We start from the raw sequence: 24761 nt of genomic DNA, 5'->3' as shown, positions 1-24761 counted from the left end.
ATTACATTTTACTCATGTCTTGCAATAGGTATTCCTGAAACTTGGAGCCTGACAATCAACGATAATTGGTTGGGATAGTCCCTTCAGCTGAAATATCCCATTGTTAATTACCTTGTAGCTTAAGTTGTATTTTGCTTTGATACATTCAGGTGACAGAGTGAGACAAATACCAACACGCATCTACACGTATTCTCCGCATAGGGATACTGCATCAGGAAGTGGATGTCAGTCTTGCCCTTCTTGTGGCTTCAAGCATCATATGATCCTGAAGTTCTCAGCATGTTAGAAAAACCATATTAGGAATATTTTCTTTGCCTGAATCTTCCTAATCCAGGTGCCTATCTGTTATTGTTTGGCATCATGTGTTCAGTTAAATGGCATCAGATGATCAAAACCGACTTTCTGCTGAGGATTCAGTGCATGTTTTATGTGGATCATTGTATGACAGCTACATGATTAAAAGGGTTTCTTTCTAGTACAAGAAAAGGAACAGATTACATACAGTTAGCATAGTTGTGCTGATATTCCTCGGGAAGTAAATCATATTAACATCCAGGACATTCACTAGATTTTGGTGGAAAAAGAGCATCTTGGGGAGGCTGAGTTCAGACAATGATAGGAATCTCATTTGTCTTCCTTTAAGTTTCTTCCCCAGGATTAACCGTGGCCGTGTAATGCACAAGAGTAAATTACAGTGAAGATGAGAGAAGGGTGGTTGGGATACACTCTATCCATTCCTTCCCACCCTTGTTGCAGCTTAAAACAGATTTGCTTTACTCTCTTCCTCAGTCCTGACAAAATATCTTTGACCTAAAACATTGACTTTGTTTCCCTCTGTTGTTTATTGTGTTGCTGAGTGGATTTCTCCTTTCTCTTTTTATTATTTAATAATAATATTCAATCCACTTAATGGACCAGGACAAGAGTTATACATGCTTCTTCCAGAAGCTGAATGTAAGAAGCTTGTGATCAGCAAACAGAGAGCGAGACAGCTCAATTATATCTGCAGAGCAATGTACCAGGCTGTTTGATGCAAAGCATTTGAACAGCAGAAAAAATCTCTGTGGTTCTTGCTTTTTATCTTTTTGGTCAGAGAGGAAAGATAAAAGTGCAGATCAGCTGCTGACTGGACAAACTGAAGATGTCTGTACAGTCCTTTATACAGAATACTGCAATGACTTACCAGTGGAATTCCGCAGTTCTGAGCAAAAGAATACAGTATAAAACTTGAAACCTTTCAAAAGTAAACATGTTTACATACTGAAGATGGTAGAAATCTGCAACTATCTTCCATAAAAAAAATAAATGATGCTATGTTAGTTGTTAACTTTAAATCTGGTTGATTTTTCTTAACTAAAGGTGGGTGTATGGAATTGGGTCCCAGCCAGGATCTCATTGCATGGTGAAAAAGGCAGAGGAGGTCAAATAGCCTACTTGTGTTTCAATGGTCCGTCCTCTGGTGCATTGTGCATGCAAAGTAAACATGAAATTCGAAGAATTTTGGTAGTTATTACTTAAAGTTTGGAGATTGAGTGGTGATTTGCTCAATAGGATATTTATAAAGTAAATAGAAAATAGACTATATTCATTAATTGGGCAACCTGAGGTTGAGAAGCATAACATTAAAATTGTGGAACAGGCTTTTAGAAAGACACTTTTACACACTACCTCCCAACTGTTGTTACCATCAGAATGTGGATTAACATAATTGGCTTGAAATTTGTTGCTTTGCTGCATTAGTACATTGCAATATACACTAATAAAAACACCAAATTACAGTAAAATTAAGTAATGCAAAAAGAGAGCAAAAAGGTAGTGAAGAAGTATTCATGAGTTCATTGTCTATTCAGAAATCTGATGGTGGGGGGTGGCGGGAGTTGTTCCTGAAATCGTGAGTGTGTTACTTCAGGCTCCTCTTTGATGGTAGCAATGAGAAGAGGGCGTGTCCTTGGTGATAGAGGACTTTAATGATGGATGCCCAGTGCACCAGTGTTGATTGTCGGACAGGAGGAGTTGTTAATTCCAATCTGCACTGACTGTGGTCTCCCGGTGAGGAAGTCAAGGATCCAGTTGCAGAGCAAGGTACAGAGGCCCAGATTTTGGAGCTTGTTGATTAGAACTGAGGGCATGATGGTATTGAACGCTGAGTTGTAATCAATAAACAGCAGCCTGATATAATTATTACTATAGTCCAGGTTGTTCCAAGACCAAGTGGAGAGCCAATGAGATTGCATCTGCTGTAGATCTATTGTGGTGATAGGCAAGTTGCAGCAGGTCCAGGTCTCTGCATAGACGTGAATTGATTCTTGCAATGACTAAACTTTCAAAGCCTCTGACTCTGACTGCAACAGTGAGAGATTAAAGGTGTCCTTGAACATTCCCACCAGTTGGTTGTGCAGGCTTTCAATGCCTTGTCAGATACACCATCAGGGCCTGATGCCTTGTGAGGGTTCTAACGTCAGCCTCTGAGACAGGGATCACAGGTTCACCAGATGCTGCAGGGATTTGCACAGGTGCAGCTTTATTCTGCCCTTCAAAAACCTGCATAAAAGGCATTGTGCTCATCTGGCAATGAAACAGCACAGCCATTCATAATGTTAGTTTTCATTTTGTAGGAAATGAACCCCACAGAGCTGACGTGCATTTGTTTCTGTCACAAACTTCAATTGGAATTGCTTTTCCCCCTGAAATATAGCATTGACATGGACTTCTTGTTTACATATAATGATACATATAATGGTCGTACATGGACTTCTTGTTTAGTTCTGGATCATTAGTCTTGAATGTCACAGATCTAGCCCTCGGTTGACTATGAACCTCTTGGTTCATCCACAGCTTTTGGTTTGGTTATGTCTGGTCTGTTCTTGAAGGCACACACTCATTCATGCAGATCTTGATGAAATTAATTACAACTGTGACATATTAATTCAGATTCGAAGATGAGTCCCTGAATATTGTTCAGCCTCAAAGCAGCCCTGTAAGTGTTCCGCCACCTCCTTCACCATTGCAATCTTTAGTCTCTGCCTATATGCTGGGAGTGATTGGACTTTCCAAGTGTTCCAAAGTCATTGTCTGTTAATGGCAATAGGTACTGATATTTGATAGATTTTTATTAACCAGAATTATTGAGAGACATGGGACAAAATAAGTTGTACCGTATATAGTTCAGGTAACATATAATTTATTATCTTGTGAATCATGAACCAGCCTGAAGGAGTTTAAAATGTCTACCCTAGTTGCTGTTTTTCTAATAAAACAGCTATTCCAGTAATTCTCAACTTAATTGACCTAGGTTACACGTATTGTTGTGTAGAGTCTTGTGTGACGTATCTACACTATTGTTCTTGTATGGACATAAAAATTGTCTGTTAAGCAGCAAGAATACAAAACTATTCAATGTATAATGCTTCTAATTTCTTGGTGTCAAATACATACTAAGTGATATTTAAATGTGTAAGCTAAGTAAAGTTACATTAATTTTAAAAATAAATCTGGGCTGGAGTTGTTTACTGATCAGGTTGCATGCATGCTCAGCAATTTATGGAATAGTAACTATAACAGGATCAATGAAAGATCAAGTAGAGTGCAGAAGAAAGCAAACTGCAAATGCAAATATAAATAAATAGCAATAGATCATTGTGATTTAGAAGTCCATTGTTAAGAGGAAATTTACATGCTGCAGATTGTAGTGAAAGTAATTTTAAAAAAAGAGTATTTAAGAGGAAATCTAGAACAACTTTCTGCAGTCCAAAGAAAGTTGCCAATGGTCACTGGTGCCATCTTGTTGCTACACATAGCTAGTAAGGAAACATAGTAGAATTATGTCTACTAATGATGTACCAGGAGGCTGAGATTTATCAGCAGGATGTGATGAACTGTTCACAACCAAACAACAATTTAATATAAGTATTCTTCTAATAAAGGTGAACAAAATCACTGACTTCTTTGTCCTACCTGCCTACTGCTGACAATATACAATGTCTTCATTTTATTGTTTATGGTTACGTCAGTATTACATCTATACATTTTATGAAGGCCATTGAGGATTTGCCCAATTGGTTAGTGAATAGTTTGTAATCCTGGTGCTTAGTTTGTGATCCTGGTGATTGCAATGTGGGAAGATATTGCATTTTTACAATTCTATTAGTCCTCAGCTACTCATATATATCTGTGCTGCTGATATGCACAGCACTACTTTCTGTTATCAGTGGAGACTTTATTGTTTTACTGTATAGCAGTGGCCAGCTCTGCAGAAAGCTGTGTTGGTGAAAACTTGATTCATATTGCTTTCATTTAGAAGGAATATCCAAGTTTACTCATAACTGGTGAAAGAGTAAAAAGATGGGTCTAGGCAAATGGAACAAGATGGCACCATGGCAATGTTCTGTGGGCTGCGGACAATACCTCTAGATGTACTTTTTTCGAGTGGCTCTCATTGAAATCTGCAACATGTAATTCCCCTTTAAGCAATGTACTTTTAAAACAACTTAATGATCTACAGATTTCACAATCTTCTCAAGGACTTGACAGACAAAACAGGTATAGCACCTCTACAAAGACAAAAGTTTATCGCCATGGCTGGAAGTGAGGAGGCTGAAATACAGAGGGTTGAGGCTATTCTGCATTGGTTGGACTGGCTGAAATAAAATCCTTGAAACTTTTGTTCATTTTATAATATCTGACCTATAACTTCAAACTGCATTATTCAGTGCAAAGGTATTTGAGAATTGTTGACTTCTCCATTTAGTTGGCTTGCCCACTTTTCTGTCGCATAAATCCATTTTTTATCTTGTGCACTAAAACTGGAAGCTGGAACTGCAACAATTTATTTTTAAACATTTAAAAAGACAGAAAATAAATTCCACAATGGCAGGCAAGATAATAAATTTAAAGCATTGATTCCTTGAAGGACTTTGCAAATAAAATTTTAGTTAAGTGCACAAATGTTAATATATATTTTAACAAAGCACCCACAATAAGTGTGTGAACACTTAACAAAATCATTTGTACCTCAAAGATTATAGAAGATGCCCACTATTCATGATTTTAATTTTTATAAGACTACCAAAGGGACTCAGTGCAAATAAATTTACAGATCTTTTTACATGCCAATAACATCTGTGAAAGGGAGTTTTCTCTACTTTGAGTGCATTCCAGTTTTGTGTTCCCATATGGGACTTTGGATATTAGCAGTTCAAAATTACTGTCTTCACCCCAGTCATGTTCTTGTTCCAGCAGCTGAAGTTTCCACATTACTGTTGACAAAGTAACATGGCAAGGTTTGTTGGTCCAAATTTTTCTTGAACAGGATTTATCGCCTGCACTTGTCTGAATGTTCCCACTTCCACAAAATGATCTTCTCTGTATTTAAATAATATACAGAGTGAAATGCAAACCACGGAATTGTTCTGGAGGCCTTTGATAGTTGGCAAAGCCACTCACCCTGGCTTGCCATCTCTTAAAGCTGTTAAGGTTTTCTGATATTCCAAAACATTTAAAAGCCTAAAAATGAAATATTGTATACATAAACAAAATTGCTTATAGTTGCAAACACAAATGGTTAAAATGTTTTTAACAAAATGTATATTATTTTAAATGTTGTAACAACTTTTACACCACTTAGCCTACAGACCCATCAAATGACTGGACTCTCAAATGTAATGTCAGGTCAAATCCGTCACAGATTCCTTGGAGAAAGTTGTGAGGAACATTAAAAATCTGTTTCTCTGCCTTTGTTCTCTGTGGGGCACACATGAACATCTGAGAAATTGCTAGTGAAGTGTGGCTTCTAAGATTAAGATTTATGCAAGTACATCAAGGTCTTGCAAATTGCCATTATCTATGCTAAGAAATGCCAGCAATTTAACCACACAATTGAGTCTTGGGAAATGTGAAAATGGCTGCCTATCACCGTGGTGATATACTGTATGTTCTCACATGCTGCTATTATGATTTGGAATTTGATTGGTTTATTATTGTTACATGTACTGAGGGATGGTGAAAAGCTTTGTGTTTTATACTGTACATACTGATCAAATCATTACAGTGTATTGAAACATTATAAGGTAAAACAATAACAGAATGCAGAATAAGGTTCAACGGCTACAGAGAAAATGCTGTGCAGGAAGGCAATAAGCTGTGAAATCATAATGAGGTAGACTGTAAAGTCAAGAGTCCATTTTATCCTATGAGGGAAACATTCAGTCGTCCAATAACAGTGAAGTAGATGCATTTCTTGAGCCTGGTGATTTATGCTTTCAGGCTTTTGTATCTTCTGCCTGATAGGCCAGGGGAGAAGATAAAATATATAAGATGGAAGGATTCTTTGGGTAGGTGGAGCCTCTGTACAGTTTGGCCCTTGGGGGTAGGTTCCAGTGCTCCTGCTGTTTGGATGCTTATTCCCAATGGTCCATGATGCAAGGTCTCTAAATTGAGTTCTCCAGTGTAGTCAAGGATGGCCTGGAATCTCTGAGATTGGTTCTTCACCCCTGTGCCATCTTCCACGTGGAGGATCTTCCTAGGCCTTGCTGGTCAGTTCCTCTTGGGTCTGTGAGTCAAGTTGGTAGATCAGCTTCTGGAAGTCAGAAGATCACCAGATCTGAAAGAAGATTTAACAGAACCTTATTAGTAATTCTTAGATACATAGAATTTAGATTTAAAAGAGTAGAACAATTATTTACAGAAGTAATGAGTGGATTTGCAGAAAGCTGCTTCCCTTAGGACTCTTAACGCTCTTTTCAACTCAGTCCCCACCTTTACTCCTACCACCATTCGATAGATTTAGGTTTTTGGAAGCAAGATTCCTGTTTGAAAGGCTCCCATTCTTTTGCCGGCACCCCACTTGAGAGAGCACTGCAGATGAAATAAAGCAGCAGTGCAGTAATAAAATTCATTCTTTAAATTTTTCATTGATCACCACTTGACACACTTTTCAGAATCTATTTCCTAGCAAAAATGCAGGCCAGAGATGTTAAGAAAGATCAACATTGCTTTCATTAATACTGGTTTTACTATGCTTTATACTATGTTTCAAATAAATCTTAAAAATCATTTTTTTGCTTTTGTAAACAAAACTTTACACATTTGGGCTTTTATGTATATTCAAAAGGTTTGAAGTTGACTTTATTTTTTATTATTATTGCTGTAATCCATTCCAGAGTTTTGGATTCACACAGAAGCTGGGAGTGGTTCTGGACAAATACATTGGCTGAGATAAAGACTATTTTTTGCATGTGTACAGAACTGATTTTATATGCAAGGATTTGTAAATGGAAAGTCTTTTAAGCGATGAAGAAAAAGGCAATTTGAGTACAATGCATTGTGTACCAAAACAGCAGTGAAGGAGCTTTCTTGAGTTTAATATGTGCTCACTAGATGGTGCAATCATTGCTGCTTGATCAAAACATTGTGCAAAAGTTGTTTTGCCAGAAAACAAGGCACAGAAAGCAGCAGGAATTGCTTACCTTCAGCAATATTCACCGCAATCATTGTTCTGAATGGATTCATAATGGGAGATGCTAGTAAATTTACAGGAAGATTCACTTTGTTGGTCTGCATACTGAGTCTTTTTCTTTCAAAAATTGTTGCCAAACCAGTAAAATGTCCTGAAAGTTGTATATGTACCGAAGAAACAGCCCAATGTTACAACAGAAAATTGATTCCACTGAGTTTTCCCTCAGGAGTAGTTAATTTGTAAGTATTACATCACCAGAACTGCAATAATTTTACAATAATCTGAAAATGTAAGCAATTTTGTTCTGTATACAGATTTACTTAACATTTCTATGATATTTAGAAAATGATCATCTCTGGCACTAGAATTTGTGTTTGGAATAAGCTTAGCATTTTCTCAGGCAATGTAATTTGCAACACATTTTATATCAGAATACTGTTGTTAAGATTTATTTTGAAATATTGCAAAAAAACACATAAGTCTGCGTGATTGTAATTGTCAAATTGTACTTTAATTGAAAATGTGTGCAGTTTTAAAAAATTTATGCATAATCAAAAAGCAGAAATTTGCTGTTTTGAATGCCTCTCAATTTAATTTGATTTATGTCAGCTCATTTTATTTGTAGGTCATTCATGAACTCTGCTTTCCACGAAATACGAGAAAGAAGCTTTATGAATTTAAAGTCGCTCCAGCTTCTGTGAGCTTGTTTTTTTTTAAATCTCGCAATTGTTCGCATAGTTCAGAAATGGTTCTCAGGGTTCTTTGAGAATAAGAGTGAATTGTCTGTGAGTCTGTCCAGCAATGCAGCACTAATAGGTACAAATGTTTCAAGTGTGGGCTATGTTTTCTATTTATTAAAATGAGGAGAAAACCTAGCCCCCCCCCCCCCCCGATATATTCTGATATCTTACTAGGTGGAAAGCTGGTTAATGGTAAACTGCATATTAGTAATCTAATGCAATTAAAAAGTGCAAAATGGCAAACCACATGTTTTGCATATTATAGAATAGGTTTTGGATGCTCATGTCCTCTGGACGAGACTGCCCAAAAATAGCCAGTTGTAATAAGCTCTATAGAGCCTAGTAGTAGTTATGTTTTTTTTAAACAAAATTAATCATTTCTTCATCATCAAGTTATTGCCCTCTTTGGCTGAACCTTTATTTATCATTTATTATTGTCGTGTCGTCTTGTGCTACATTAATGCTAGTTGTATGAAATACAGTACTTTATAACAGCCATTGCATTTAATCTTGCATCATCATCAAAATGACTTTTTAATATATTGTAGTAATTGAAATTCATATAATATGACTGAACTGCTCAAATTAACCTAGTAAAATTAATTGTTCAAAAATTTCAATTACCATTTATTTGTTTGGAAAGTTTTATTACATTTGTGGAGCTTATGTGAGCTCTTGGAAGATAATAATTCAGTTCTACCAAAATCAATGTCAAATGGTTAGGTTGCATCTGTTAACTCTTAATATGTTTTGAGGATTCATTTTAAACTTTCATTTTTTGAATTCCTTTTTGTTACTGGTGAACCGAAAGTGAAGTATTTTACAGGAACAGGTTAAGATTAAGAAGCAGAACAGGTTAACTTCCTAGAGGAGGGTAAGGAGGAGGAGGATGAATGGGGCTTTCAGCAGGTGGCCAAATGCACCAGGGAATTCAGAAAGAACTTCTCTTGCCTGAAGCTCACCATCAAACAGTACATGCAGCAACAAGCTTTCAGTAAGGCCGTCTTTGCTGATATTAGCCAGGTGTTTCAGCTATAAGGCTAACTTCATTTCTGACTGACAAGCGCTGTGCTTTAATGCCAGAGTGCCCACATCGGATGCTTTCTTGGAGATGTGCAACAGATCACATTTCATCATATGCTACTCAAAAAGGAGGATGTTGATGCTCTCTATTTCTGGAGAGCGGAAAATAATGATTCCTTGTCAGAGAACTGTAGACGGGAGATTCGTAAAAGTCATGGACATCCCTATGGTGTGCAGTGCAGCTGCTGAACATGCTTTGCATTGCTGGAAATTTATCACCATTGGATGGGATTCTACCCCCTGGTTACTTCAGGGTTCCATTCCTATGAACAGTTTGTAACCTGAATAGTTGGCAAGTTGAAAATGCAGTCACAAACCAAGGTCATCACAGCAGGCGTTAAATCCATTATCTCAAGGGTGAACATGAGTCAGGCATTCATAAGCTGGGGAGGACCTGCATGTGGTGTATGGGCATGTATAAAAATGGTGTATTGTTGACTGGTCCACAAACACTACCTCACTGTTCCTTTTTGACCTACTTATTTATTTATAATTTTTATTGTATCTTAAAGTAATTCATTATACCAGCGTCGTACTTTTGTCACAAAACAACTGATTTCATCAGTGACGATAAATCTGATTCTGATGATATACACTGTGCCATACGGGTTAATGCCTGGTATCCTGGTAGCAGTACTAAAGCTTTTATTCTGTGACAGTCCACGGTGTCATTTGCATCTTAGCCTCTATGACAAAGGTTACCAGAATGTAAAGGTTAACTGCTCACCAGGTGCTGTTAATCTACTTGTGCAGTCCAAGGGCACGAATACCTCGCCTAGCAGAAAGGTTGGTGTATGCCCCACTCACCAACTGAGAAAGAAAATGAAGGCCAAATGGAATACTATAAGGATGGCCTCCAGAGAAATCTTGATAGATGAAGCTGGACTTCACATGTTGAGGGAAAATAAATAGAGCTAAAATGCAGAATTATGTCACAGGTGTTTTAATACTCTTGGGTGTTGAGCTTTCTGGTATTTATCTGTGACCACGGAGTAATAATGTTCCTCAAAAGCATCACTCTTTAACTGAAGCCTTGTTTACACAATGTCAGGCCACATCTCTTAATGGTTTGACTTTAAGACCTTCCTTTGATAGATCATGATGAAAAGCCTTGGCCCGTAACCTTGACCGTTTATTCTTTTCCATAGATGCTGCCTGACCTGCTGAGTTCCTCCAGCATTTTGTGTGTGTTGCTTAGATAGAGAATTGGACATGCAACAATTGTTCTGTTAGGCATACACCATGAATACAATGCCTATTCCACCTCAACTGCCAAAGCTTTGCCGTCAAAGTGAAACAAGTGCATTGTTTTTTGCTGTGTAGTTCCTATGACCACATGCAGGTCCTCCCTAGTTTATGACTACCTGACTCGTGTACAGCTCAGACAGATGCTGTGAAGCTGCAGGCATCTTCTGCTGTGTGGGACCTTGGTTTGTGGCTGCATTTCAGACTTGCCAACTTTTCAGGCTACAAACAGTTCACGGAAAGGAACCCTGAAGTAATCATGGAATGACCTGTTTTAAAGGACTAGAATCCCTTCGAAAGATGATAAATTTCCTGTAATGCAAAGTATGTTCAGTAGCTGCACTGTACACCACAGGGTTGTCCATACTCTTTGACTCTCTTAACGAGGACTTTACAATCAACTTTAAATTGCCTAATGTAGCTTTGAAACAGTAAGTTATGAATTGAGATTTAAAGATTTTTATGATTTTGTAAACTTTAATAAATTGTCTATTTGACAGTTTGTTCACTTCAAACACATTTTATTTGATTGCCAATGATGCATTCAAGGGACTCGATCGCCTAGAATATCTGTAAGTATATGCTAAATCTACCTATTGGGAAAAAAAATCACACATCTCATGTTAACTTTTTTATTATATTATTATTGTTATTAATACTTCTTTCTTCAGCTTTATAGAAAATAATAAAATCCAGTCCATTTCAAGACATGCTCTCCGAGGACTTGAGACTCTATCTCATTTGTAAGTTCATTTCTGTTATTTAATCAGTAAACCTCAATAGATCAATGTTGAATTTGGAATTCTAAAGTAAATGCAAAATTATTACAGTTATCAGAGTTAATGTTGCTGAATTGTTTATTAACAATATAATTGCCAACTCAGTGTTTCTGTTTGTGTTAATTAACTCTTGCTTTTTGTTCTGACCAATAATCATCCTACAAATGGCAACTTAAATGTACGTTGACAAGATGTAATTGACTACAGCAAAGATTTAAGTGAATAGGTGCTTTTCTCATATTGACAAATCTCAATTTCCTATTGAGATTGAAGAAAAAGGATTTTGTTGCTCTCTATCCATTTTTATTAGGCCAGATTGTGCTGGATGCTGGAGGCTGCCTGTTCTTTGAGATCATTGTCTACTGATACAATATATCATTCTTCAAAAGCAAGATTGCAACAGAGTTCCATGTAACAAAGTGGAGAAGCCCTTTCTCCAGGTTACCCCCCATGGGCTTTTCAAATGACAAGGCTGATAGAGAGTCTTACTTCCCAACAAAGCTGTGAGGAAGCAAATTTCATAAACATTTAAAAGCAATTAAAGTTGAAGCAGATAATTAAAACATCTAAAGCTATACTGTAAAAGTGTAAAAAAACATAAAATCTGAACATAATTAAAAATGTAAAGTGAATAGAATAATTTTTTTAATCTCTTGTTTCCCTTCTAGGCCTAGAATCCCAAATGAAATCAATGGTGCCTCAGATCCAAGCGTTTCTAGGAAATTGTTTAAACTGAAGTAAATTGCATAAGGAGCCATGAAGTGCCCTTGGCAAGTAGAGAATTCCAAGGCATTTTATACTTATCTTAAAACTATGATGATACTAGGGTGAGGAAAGGATAACTCGAGTATAAGGCAGGGAATCTATTCTTGGAGTCAGAGTATGTAGGCTAGGTAACAAATGAGTACTTTTCATTGGTATTCGCTAAGGAGAAGGACATGGAAGAGCTTGCCTGTACAGTAGAACAGTCTGAGATCAAGGTGGTGCTGGATTGTTTGCAGAGCATAAATCCTCAAGGCATGACATGATATATCCCATCTTATTTAAAGAGGCAAGAGCTGAGGTTGTGGGGCCCTTGATGAAATTCTTTGCATCCTCACTAGCTACAGACAAGGCATCATGTTGTTCCATTGTTCAGGAAGGGAAATAGAGATAATCTAGGAAATTATAGGCCTATAAGTCTCACATCTGAGGTAAGGAAGCTAATGGAGAGGATTCTTAGGGATTTACATACATTAGAACAGCATTGCTTTGGAATGAGCAGACTTGATTTTATTTTGAGGAGTTGACAAAGGTGATGAGAATAAGGTTGTGGATGTTGTCTACATGGTAAGGCATATGACAAGGTCCATCGTTGTAGGCTGAACCTGAAGACTAAGATGCATGTGACTTAGTAGTTTGGATTTGGCTTGCGCACGTGCGCACGCACACACACACACACACACACACAGGCACACACATATATATATGTATATATATATATATATATATATATATATATATATATATGCATAGTTATATATAGTATATATGTGTGTGTGTGTGTGTATACACACTATATACACACACATTTACAGGCAAAGTAAAGATCAGTGGATCACTGGAATTGTGGACATTGGAGAATTGTGCCAAATGATATAGCAGGACATAAACCAGTTGCTGATAGGGGCAGAAAAATGGCAGATGGAGTTTAATCTGAGGAAATGTGATATATTGCACCTTGGAAAGTCAGATGTAAGAGATAAGTGTACAGTTAACAGCAGAAATTTAACAGCATTAATATAAAGAGGAGCCTTGAGGACCAAGTTCGTAGCTCCCTGAAAGTATTATAAAGAAGGCATATGACATCCTTGCTTTCATATGTTGGAGCATTGAATATAAGGATAAAGAAATCATGTTGTAGCCATATAAAACTTTGGTTAGCTCACATTTGTCTGCAGATCTAGTTGCACCATTACAGAAAGGATTTGGAGGCTTTGGAATTTTTTACTAGAATGTTGCCTGGAGGGTATAATCTATACAGAGCAGTTGGGCAGAGTTGATTATTTTCTCTGGAGTGTCCTAGTTGAGGATTTTGAGGATACATGATATAAGTTTATAAGATTATGAGAGATATGTATGGTAGACAGTCAGAAACGTTTACCCAGGGTAGAAATATCAAATACTGTGGGGTGAGAGTGGTAAAGTTTAAAGGAAATGTACAGACAAGTGAAAATCTACAGCTGCTGGAAATCCAAGCAACACATACAAAATGCTGGAGGAATTCATCAGGACAGGCAGCATCTATGGAAAAAAGTACAGTTGATGTTTCAGCCCAAAGCGTCAACTGTACTTTTTTTTATAGATGCTGCTTGGCCTGCTGAGTTCCTCCAGCATTTTGAAGGAGATGTACAGATCAGGTTTTTTCACACAGAGAGTGAGAGGTGCCAGGACTGGGCTGCCAGGTGGTAGTACTGGAGGCAGATACAATGATATTTACATTTAAGATGAGTTATATGGACAATGAATATGCAGGGATTGGAAAGATGTTGATCATGTGTTGGCAGTACAGACTTAGTTTAATTTAGTATCACATTCAGCACAGGTATCATAAGCTGAAGGGCAAACACGAGGAAATCTGCAGCTGCTGGAAATTCAAGTAACACACACAAAATGCTGGTGGAATGCAACAGGCCAGGCAGCATCTATAGGAAGAAGCACTGTCGACGATTCGGGCCAAGACCCTTTGTCAGGACTCAGCCCAAAACGTCAATAAAACTTTCAAATCTCTTACTATCTTTTCTTTTAGTTAGACCTGACAAAGGATCTCAGCCCGAAACATCAATAAAATTAATTCCACGTCCCATTCCCATTTGGATATATCTATTCATGGCCTCCTCTACTGTCAAGATGAAGCCACACTCAGGTTGGAAAAACAACACCTTGTATTCCATCTGGGTAGCCTCCCTGATGGCATGAACGATGATATACTGTTTTTCTATCACTGTTGTTTTTATCTACTGCTTTGTTTGATTGCCTGAGAGGAAGCCAAACAGAGTTTCATTGTACCTATGTATACTGACAATAAAGATCATTCAATTCAATTTGCTTTCTCTAACTTCCGTTAATGTCCCTCCTCCCCTTCTTACCCCATCCCTGATTTATACATTTCCCCCTCCTCTTTTTTTTTCTTTCTCTGCCCATCACTCTTTGCCTGCTCTCCATTTCCCTCTGGTGCTCCCCTCCCCCTGTCTTTCTCCCTAGGCCTCCCGTCCCATGATCCTTTCCCTTCTCCAGCTCGGTATCCCTTTTACCAATCACCTTTCCAGCTCTTAGCTTCAGCCCACCCCCTCCTGTCTTCTCCTATCATTTCGCATTTCCCCCTCCGCCTCCTACTTTCAAATCTTTTAATATCTTTTCTTTAAGTTAGTCCTGACGAAGGGTCTCTGCTCAAAACATCAATAAAAGGACAGTGCTTCTTCCTATAGATGCTGCCTGGCCTGCTGCGTTCCACCAGCATTTTGTGTGTGTTGCTTGCATAAGCTGAAGGGTCTGTTCTATATTCTATAAAGTCTTAACTGCAGCATGTATGAGAGGTGAGGCTGTACATGTAAGCAGTAAGTCTTAGACTTCTGGTTTTGACACTGCATACATGTGATTACACTGCAATCACAGAAGTCTGTGATTCCTGAAGTATGAAATGATTAAATACTGGATATTACTGCTGGAACCACAGCTCCAATCACTAAGATTTGCCCAAGCATCTTTTATGTGACTATCTTGTGTATTTAGAAAATCACCTTTACAAGAGAAGCCTTAAAGGCCATATTCTCAGGCACAGGATATTTTTGAGCCTAAGATTTGTAATGTAATGCTGACCTCTGACATAGACAATGCCAGAGGCACTTTCAATTTTATTTTATGATTAGGAAATGTTAGTTTAACATGCTTTTATTGCTCTTATTACATTTCCCATCCTTTGAGTTTCCTAAATCAATGGGGGGAAATGGCATTTATCCACAAAGAAAGACATTTGTTAGTCACAAAGCCCATTCCCCTTAATCATTATGTCATTGACTAAATTCCCAAAGTCCTTCACTTTACAACCAAATCCCAGGATCATATCTGATCCGGGATTTGAGCCTTTTATTTAAGATGATACTTTCACGGATTACTGATGGAAGTCTACATTGTTAAAATTATCATCATTCTGTTCAGTATTAAACCAAGGTGGTAAAAAGAGATCAATGCACATAATGCTGGCATAAAAACATTCAGCAGGTCATACATACATCACGTGTAAAAGAAGAAACAGAGTTTATGTTACAGTCTGATGAACCGTCACCAGAACAGTTCTGATGAATGGCCATCAGCCTGAAACATTAGATCGACTTTATTTCCCACAGATATTACTTGGCGTGCTGAGTGTATCCAGCATTACTGTTTTTATGTTGGATTTCCAGTGTGATTTTTCTTTCGATTTTTCTATTACTGTTGGATTCACATAGTACTGCAAGGATTACAGAGGATTGCTTGGAGGTATCTGCTATTCAGGGTTCAATAAAGCTTTTCCTAGTTATTGCTAGAACTAACCACTTATTGTATTCTGATACATTATCTCAGAACTTATATGGAATTCTCACTTTTCATGTCTATCATTGCAGTTTTAATTTTTGAAAACAAACTGCATTGTCATTATAATAAGACCAAAGATAAGTTTCATATTTTAGTCCTGCAGTACAAATGAACAGACACTCTGGCACTTTGAATGGAAATATTTTGGGTAAAATTAAAGCTGTATCAGGTATCTGAAATCAGTATCTTTCCTGACATTTTAAAATTAATCTAAGGTAGCAATATCTTACTTCCTGAAGCTACACTTTGATTTAAATCCATCCTCTACAATTAAGATAATTTTCATTCTTTAGCCACTGTGGCATCCTAGTTAAACCAAATTGGAGTCATTGCTGTTTTTAATGAATCTGAGTCAATTGCTCATATTGAAATCAGCAGTCACACTCCAAAATAAACAGCTCTACTTTTATGAGTCGTAACTCACATTGTGCTACACACACTTGAGCTAAGGTGTAACAATAGTACCCCCTTCTGACATGAACTGGATAGTCATATCTTCTGTAAGTGTATTTCTCCATTCTTCCTGAGATAAGCATTCATTTGAACTAATAAACTGCTTTATTTCAATAAGATTCAAATAGCCATTATGACCATTTACACATTGTGCAATTTATCTTAATGTACAAATACACTTTTTCTATGAGCTTTTAGATAGTTTATTAGATATTGATGAAAGGAAAATAATTGAGGTATAGTTCAAAAATTACATCTTACTAATCTTTTTCTTGTACTTTTGTTTGCCCTCAACAGAAGTTTGGCCAATAATAACCTTCAAGCACTTCCTAAAGACTTATTCAAAGACCTGGATGCATTAACCAAAGTGTAAGAACTATTGGCGTGTCCTGAAAACTTTTACCCTTTAATACAGTTAAAGTGTGTGAATTTTCTTGTTTCCATAGTGTGTGTCCATGTGAAACACAGTTGGAAAATGTTAATTTCCCAGTGAATTAATTTAAAATGTTATCTGGACTTATGGTGTTTCATGGGTTGTTTAGGTGTTTGTATTATCTTAGTTTTTCTAAATTAGATTATTATTTGTTATACTTTTAAAATGTTCATGAATGTCAAAGATACGTGGGTTCAGCTGCATGTAGGGATTGGGAGGATGTTCACTGAAGTCAGGGAGTTGGGGCTGGGCAGTTGAGGGTTTCAGCCTGTCTTGATGACAGAGCAGTAGGAGTGGGAGGAGATCAGTGAGTCAAGTGATAAGATCATTGTTGGGAGGTGCAGGGGAAGTCAATGCCGTGAAGGCATTGCACCTGGCCTGGGGTGGAGATGTGTGAAGAATGTAAGTTATGCAATTGGGCTTACCTTACTGAAGTGCAAAGCTAGAATTGCACAAGTTGTTCCAGGGATGACATAGAATGGTTGCTTCTCTGAATAACCTGGTCTAATTATTTTTAGATACACCCAGGTGATTCATATTAGCAAATTAAATGTATACGTTTTCATCAACTTTATTCCCAGGAGTTCTGAAGTAACAAGTGTTATCATTGAAATTTTATGACGGTGAATCATTTCAAGACTTGTAGACTCTTTAAAACCTTCATGATTTAGTGTAGCTCTGCAACAAATACATTGTTTCCTGTCCATAGCTTCTCATAACTGAAACCACTTGTGGTTTCAAAAGAAACCTGGCTTGTGATTCCTTTGACAAAAGCAGCACTGAAACCTGCAGAAAGCTGCCACGATATTGTTGCAGGAAGTGTTGTAACAAAGTGCATAGATTTAATGGACAAATCATTGTAACTCCGGTCAACACATGCCTGGTTTTTGCAACCATTTTTGCATTTCATGAAGAAGAAAGACTTCAACTAGTGGTGGCAAATAACTTTAATAGTCCCCAAAATTTCTGCAAGATAAATCATTCATTCAAAATAAATTTTAGACACGTGCAATTTAATGACTGAAATGTACAGTTACTGGCAGCAATGTATATAATCTATTTATGGCAAGAAGCAGAATCCATGACGATGCTTGTCCTATCATATTTACTTTCTGTGATGGTACAAAAAAGGTAAAGCAAATATCCTTTGATTTACAATTAGACTTTTCTGGACTACACATGACCACCTAATACTACCCGTCATTATTAGAATGGTTCCAATTTCAAGAAGACCAACAGTGAGGTACATCAATTAAAATGGAGATGTCTTCAAACCTCTTTACTGTCTGTTCACTAAGAATTCATGACTGAAAGTGAACAGTCGCTCTCTAAAGTCTGGGGTCCAGAAATACCATCTTCTGATCCTTGTGTATTCCTTATACATCATGGAATACTTGCTAAGAATGCTGCCTAATGCGAATTGTAACTGACCTGACTTTGCATTATCAGCATATATAATACCTAGAGAACAATAGTCTAAATTGAATTATAGCCCTTTTACTCTGTTATTTTAGTTACATGATTCAGCTTTCCGTTACATAGTTGGTTGTTCTGAAATTACTGTATGTAATCAATCTACTATAAAGCTTCATTTAGTCTTAGTTTTAACAGAAAGAGCTGGAGATATTCAGCGTAACAGAAGCCATCTATAGAAATATGAATAACAATTAAAATCTATGACTGATTTCATATCATTTTATTAGAGCTGGAAATAATTATAAGATACAAAGGAAGAAGATACTGGAGGAAAAAAAATGACAATGAAGTTCTGGTAATCATTTGGAGGATGAGAGAGTTTAAATAATTGAGAGGGATGATGATATAGGCAAAATAAATATGCAAAGAGGTAAAAGAGTTGGACAAATTGAATCGTGGTCTGAAATTGTTAGATTCGTCTTTGATGTGCCTCAGTTGTAAGATGAAGTGTTTTTCCTTCAGCTTATGTTGAGCTTCGGTGAAACAAACAAGAAGACTGTGGAGGGAGCATAACAGAAGCAGGACAGATAATTTAAATGATAAGAAACCAGACGGACTAGTCTGTGCTTATGGACTGGAAAGGAATGTCCTGCAGATCAGTTGGTACTTCCCAGTGCAGAGGAGACTGTATCCTTACAAGATTGCTGAGCATGTTCAGCATACTTTATTTCTTCTCAGTCAAATGTAGCAATTTGGATTTTGTCCCACCTAATACATGCAAATAGGATTAGTGTAGATAGGCTAAAAGACCACCATAGACTTGTGGATCAACAATTTTGACCTGTTTGTATTGACCTTCGAAACCAAACTGCTAAACACTTCTTAGAAACATTAGATCTTGCACTACACCAACCACACCCCCCAAGCCTGGTAATACTCTTTCCACTGCTTCCTAAGCTCCAACTAATTCTGATCCATTTGTAGATTTTATCCTGATTTGATGACATTAAGCTTGAATAAAACTCTACCAAATGGCAATTGCAAGGCCAAGGATAATGTGTTGCAGTGATTTACAAATTCCACTTGAGATATCAACCGCAAATTTCCAGCATAGGTCAACATCTTTGTGCCTACATAATGAAAGTGTTTAGATTGATGGGTTGGCTACTTTCTGAGCCAATACGTTCTTCCATAAACTGTGGGCCTTTTATGTGTATGACACACATACAAGGAATGCACAGTGCAACCAAGTGGCATATAATTCTCGTTTTCATGTTGCTGCAAAGTTGAGGCTTAAAAAAGGAATACTGAACATGTTGAAGAGAAGAAGCCTGCTACATTTTTACTTTCAGGACTTTATCTTGCTTGGACTGCTGTTGTGAATCAGACATCCACTTTCTATCAGATAGATTCCTTCTTTAAGTTTGATAGTGATTGCTTCTTTGTATCATTGTCACCTAGTCCTGTTCCTTACTGCTGATATCCTCAGGTGTCAACAAAATGAATTATCTCCACTTTCTTATCTTCCTGATTTACCCCTCCATTCCCTTATTGTCTCCTGGCTAATCATCTCTGCAAATAGCTTCCCCTGTTGTTGATCTGTGCTCCCATCCAACAACTCATCACCATCCTAAGTGTAGTTCATGGAAATGTATGTTCATGTACTGTAATACTCTTCTTATCTTTCCCAAAATCCTCTCCTCCCTGTCATCCTTTTCCCCTTATGAAACTGTTCATAGAAACATAGAAAATAGGTGCAGGAGTAGGCCATTTGAGCCTGCACCGCCATTCAGTATGATCATGGCTGATCATCCAACTCAGAACCCTGTACCTGCTTTCACTCCATACCCCCTGATCCCTTTAGCCACAAGGGCCATATCTAACTCCCTCTTAAATATAGCCAATGAACTGGCCTCAACTGTTTCCTGTGGCAGAGAATTCCACAGATTTACCACTCTCTGTGTGAAGAAGTTTTTCCTCATCTCGGTCCTAAAAGGCTTCCCCTTTATCCTTAAACTGTGACCCCTCATTCTGGACTTCCCCAACATCGGGAACAATCTTCCTGCATCTCGCCTGTCCAATCCATTTAGAATTTTATACGTTTCAATAAGATCCCCCCTCAATCTTCTAAATTCCAGCAAGTATAAGCCTAGTCGATCCAGTCTTTCTTCATATGAAAGTCCTGCCATCCCAGGAATCAATCTGGTGAATCTTCTCTGTACTCCTTCTATGGCAAGAATGTTCCTCATGATGCTTCTCGAGATTCTCTACTTTGTGGAACTTGCCCTGCAATCTAACCCCCTGTGTAGTCCTACCTGTGATTTCTTCTCTCGTGAAATTTCCCATTCAGCCAACATCCCCCTTTGCTAACTTCTGCTCCCGTTCAACCTGTACATCTTTCCAATGGGATTCCCCATGATCCACACGTTCTTGCCCTCAGCTACGTTTTCCTGCTGTGATCCTTTCTGCCATGATCAATTTCAATCTGAAATCCTATCTCACTGCTTTCCAAACCCATGACAATTCTTCTTGTCTCTAATCCTCTTTCCCCCCTGTGGTTTTATGCTGCTCTCACAATTGTCTTTAACTGTTCTCTCACTTATCAGCTTCCTATTCCGTTTATCTTCCCCCAACCCACCCAATCTCTGGACATATGAACTGAAATGGCAAGAAATTGCATGTTTCCTCTTGTGGGAGCTTCTACCACACATGTTGATTTGGGGATTTTAGAGTTAGAGTCATGGAAACTACAGTACAGAAATGGACCCTTCGGCCCACCTATTAATTTGCCTAGTCCTATGAACCTGCACCCAGACCATAGCTCTGCATAACCCTCCCATCCATGTATCCATCCAACTTCTCTTAAATATTGAAATCGAACCTGCATTTATCACTTCCACTGGAGTTCATTTCACGTGCTCACTACACTCTGAGTGAAGAAGTTTCTCCTTATATTCCCCTTAAACTTTTCACCTTTCACCTTTAACCCATCACCTCTTGTTCTAATTTCACCCTACCTCAGTGGAAAAAGCCTATTTACATTTACCCTATCTGTGCCCCTCATAATTTTGTATACCTCTATCAAATCTCCCCTCACACTTCTATGCTCTAGGGAATAGTCCTAACCTATTCAATCTTTCCCTGTAAATCAGGTTCTCAAATCCAGGCAACATTCTTGTAAGCTTTGTCTTGTACTCTTTCAATCTTACTGATGTCTTTCCTGTAGGTAGATGACCAGAACTGTACACAATACTTCAAATTAGGCTGTCATGCGGAGCCAAAGCTGACAAGAATTTGCATTAATAAAATTAAAGTTGTACCTTTACTGATTTTGAAAATATTGTACATTAATATGTAATCATGAGATTTGCCTCATGGCACCAACTGAAACTGCTTTCTTTTCTTCACAGAGAACTTGGTGGCAATTCATTCCACTGTGGTTGCAAATTGAAATGGCTGGTTGGATGGTTGATTAGCACCAATGCAACAGCTGATGAGATCATTTGTGAAAATCCAGTTCAGTATAAGGGAAGGAAGATACGCAGTCTCCCGCTTAATGAATTTGACTGCATAACCACAGGTGACTCAACCCAAATCTCAGATATATTTACACCTGAAATAGAGTTTGGAATTTCCAAACTGATAGTATTCTGCATTCTGAAAATTGTAAATTTCAGTGAAAACTGAGACTTTTTATGATGCTTTCCTTCTGATATATAGTTGGCTCCACCTTCAGTCTTTTTCTGATGGAAGACTGGTTGACATAGGTAGCAGATACTCACAAAAGTTTATTAGTGCTGCCATATGATTGATCAATAGAAATAATTTGTGTTGGATTTGATTCCCAGTAGTTCTTATTCCATCCTGCAGCCTATACGAATGCACCATTTGATACAGATATTTCTTATTTTATTAGCTTTGTTCCATTTAATTATATATTCTCAAATGTTAGTTTAGGTTGGGAAAGGAACAAACCAGAAAATTCCAGGAGAACCTCCACTTGTAGTAACCCTGGAGAAATAAGCATGTCTAGTGTAGCAGTCAGGTTGTCTCTGCCTCAAAAACAAACAGGATTTTCCAGTCAGTGTTGAACTCGACATAGGACTGTCTTAGGGACTCCGGCTCCAGATTTTTTTCCTGGGTGTTTACTCCCGACGCCTTCCCCATGAGTGGTTGAGGCAAGGTGGTTGAGGTTTAAGATCAGAGTTTCCTTTCTCCTCGTGAGCTGCCAACCACAGCTGATGAGCCCCATCTGCCCAAAGTGACTGGTTTTAATGCAACAGTAGCCTGCCTTTGCCCCTTCTCCTGTCAGTGGATAGGGATAGACCCTTGTTGATACAGATGTTGATCTATTTGAAATCATCCTTGTCATTTTAGAGCCCAGCTTTTGGAACAAACAAGGCTTTTAAAAAGGTATTTGATTTTATTTATATTCTTATTGATACCTTTTCTCACCATGGGACTGTGTCGTAGGTTACCCTTTGCAAGATAGTAACTGTGCAGGATGATGTTGTGTACAGTATCCACAGGTGCTCTATCTGACACATACTAGTTCTTCTAGTTCCTAGTGATTTTACCTATTGAAGTCCATTTTTTAAAATCTTGTTCCATTAGGCTTAGAACTCATTTGTGTTGGTTGTATATTCTGGTGATTTCAACATTACAGAGTTTCATCTAATCAAATAGTAAACTTCATTTCATTTGCAGGTTTCTTTTAAGTTAGCTAATTAAAGGAGAAAAAATATTTTACTGTCTTAGCTTCAGTAATGCTTGAATGATACTATTCTTACAGTTATGACTAATGTACAGTGACCTTTCCTTTTATAGATTTTGTTCCTTACCAGACCCTGAAATTTCAATCGATATCAATTGAAAGCTTTAATTACATGAATGATATATATGTAGTGATTACGCAACCTTTTGCTGGGAACTGCAGCATATTTGAATGGGATCATGTGGAAATGGAATTTCGGAATTTCGACAACATTACTGGTATGAATGCCTCTCATTTACATTGGAAAAAAATCATTAGTTCCTTTGTTCATTGTTTCTGATTTATTTTTGAATCTCTACACAGGCATTTCAACAGTTTTCTGTAAACCATTGATTGTCGAGGGTAAGCTATTTGTTGTTGTTGCCCAGCTCTTTAGTGGCTCTCACATATATAAAAGAGATACTTTTGCCAATAAGTTTATTAAAACACAGGATATTGATAACTTAAAAATCAGAAAACCAAATGACATTGAATCATTTCAAATTGAGGGAGAATCGTTCTTCATTATTGCTGATAGTTCAAAGGGTGGAACTACAACCATCTACAAATGGAATGGAAATGGATTTTATTCTCATCAATTATTGCATCGTTGGTACAGGGATATAGATGTGGAGTACATTGAAATTGCTAACAAGCCACATTTAATCGTGTTAAGTAGCTCCCAACGACCTGTGGTCTTTCAGTGGAACAAAGGAAAGAAAGAATTTGCTTGGCGCATTGATATTCCTGATACAGAAGATGTACATGCAGTCAAGCATTTTAAAATCAAAGATAATTTGTACATTTGCTTAACAAGATTCCTTGGTGACTCTAAGATAATGAAATGGGAAGGCTCCATGTTTGTGGAAGTACAGTCGTTTCCATCTAGAGGATCCATGGTACTGCAGCCTCTTCAAATAAACAAATGGCAATATGCTTTCCTGGGAAATGACTTCTCGCTCACCCAGATTTTTCAGTGGAATACAGAAAAAAGAAAATTTGTGAAATTTAATGAAACCTTTTTCCTGTCTCCAAGGGGATTCACTTTTGTATTAGCAGACAACCGTGAGTTTTTGTTTGTATCAAGTTTTAAAGCCAAAACACAAATATATGAACACATTATAATTGACACAAGTTGGACCTAAAAAGGCTGACCAAGACCTATTTCATGGAACTACGTGTATAAATGAATATTTTAATTAAGTTACCGCTGAGTTTTGTACTGTTCTATTTTTTTTTGTTGTATTCAACACTGCAAGGAAATCAAAAATTCCCATTACCATACAATAATTTTACAGTTAAATCACATTTTAGCTCTTTAGCAAATTGTCACTCTGAATGAACCTAACATATTCAATTGATACTTTTGTGCATAATCACCTTAGTTGTCTGAGTAATTCATTGGATCATTCTGCTAATATATCCTCATTTCAAATGAGTTTGTTTTACTTCATGAAAGTATGTTCTAGATATATAAACCTAGAGGTTAATAAAGCCATTAGTGAAGCATGCCCAAATTATTGATTAGATAATCTACAGTTTCAACTTTCCACAGGATGAAATAAAACTGTAGGACATATTGTTCAGATCACTGTATTTAATGAAATTAGAAATTTGCCCCTAGTAATAAGATCTTGTGTCATAATCAGATCTTTGTGTGGTACATGATTCAATTTTAATGGAAAATCTCTGCGAAGGACAAACGTAACACTTAATGTAAGTTCCAAGAATCCTGTGCTTTAACTTCCATGTACATGTACCCTCCCCCTTCTCTGCAGGCATCCCAGGAAAT

General features: G+C 37.4%; 1 protein-coding gene across 1 annotated transcript; it reads left to right on the top strand.

Moving 5' to 3' along the window:
• The first annotated feature begins 7480 nt into the window (after nt 1-7480).
• lgi1b (leucine-rich, glioma inactivated 1b) lies at nt 7481-24476 on the top strand. Its single transcript, XM_059948052.1, has 8 exons — nt 7481-7692; nt 8079-8150; nt 11022-11093; nt 11193-11264; nt 16665-16736; nt 21627-21796; nt 23044-23208; nt 23294-24476. The coding sequence occupies exons 1-8, from the start codon at nt 7508-7510 to the stop codon at nt 24112-24114; spliced, it is 1629 nt and encodes a 542-aa protein (XP_059804035.1). The 5' UTR covers nt 7481-7507; the 3' UTR covers nt 24115-24476.
• The last annotated feature ends 285 nt before the right edge of the window (nt 24477-24761 follow it).

Source organism: Hypanus sabinus, chromosome 22 (assembly GCF_030144855.1).
Source record: "Hypanus sabinus isolate sHypSab1 chromosome 22, sHypSab1.hap1, whole genome shotgun sequence".
Lineage (NCBI taxonomy): Eukaryota > Metazoa > Chordata > Chondrichthyes > Myliobatiformes > Dasyatidae > Hypanus > Hypanus sabinus.
This window is presented reverse-complemented; position numbering and strand designations above follow the sequence as displayed.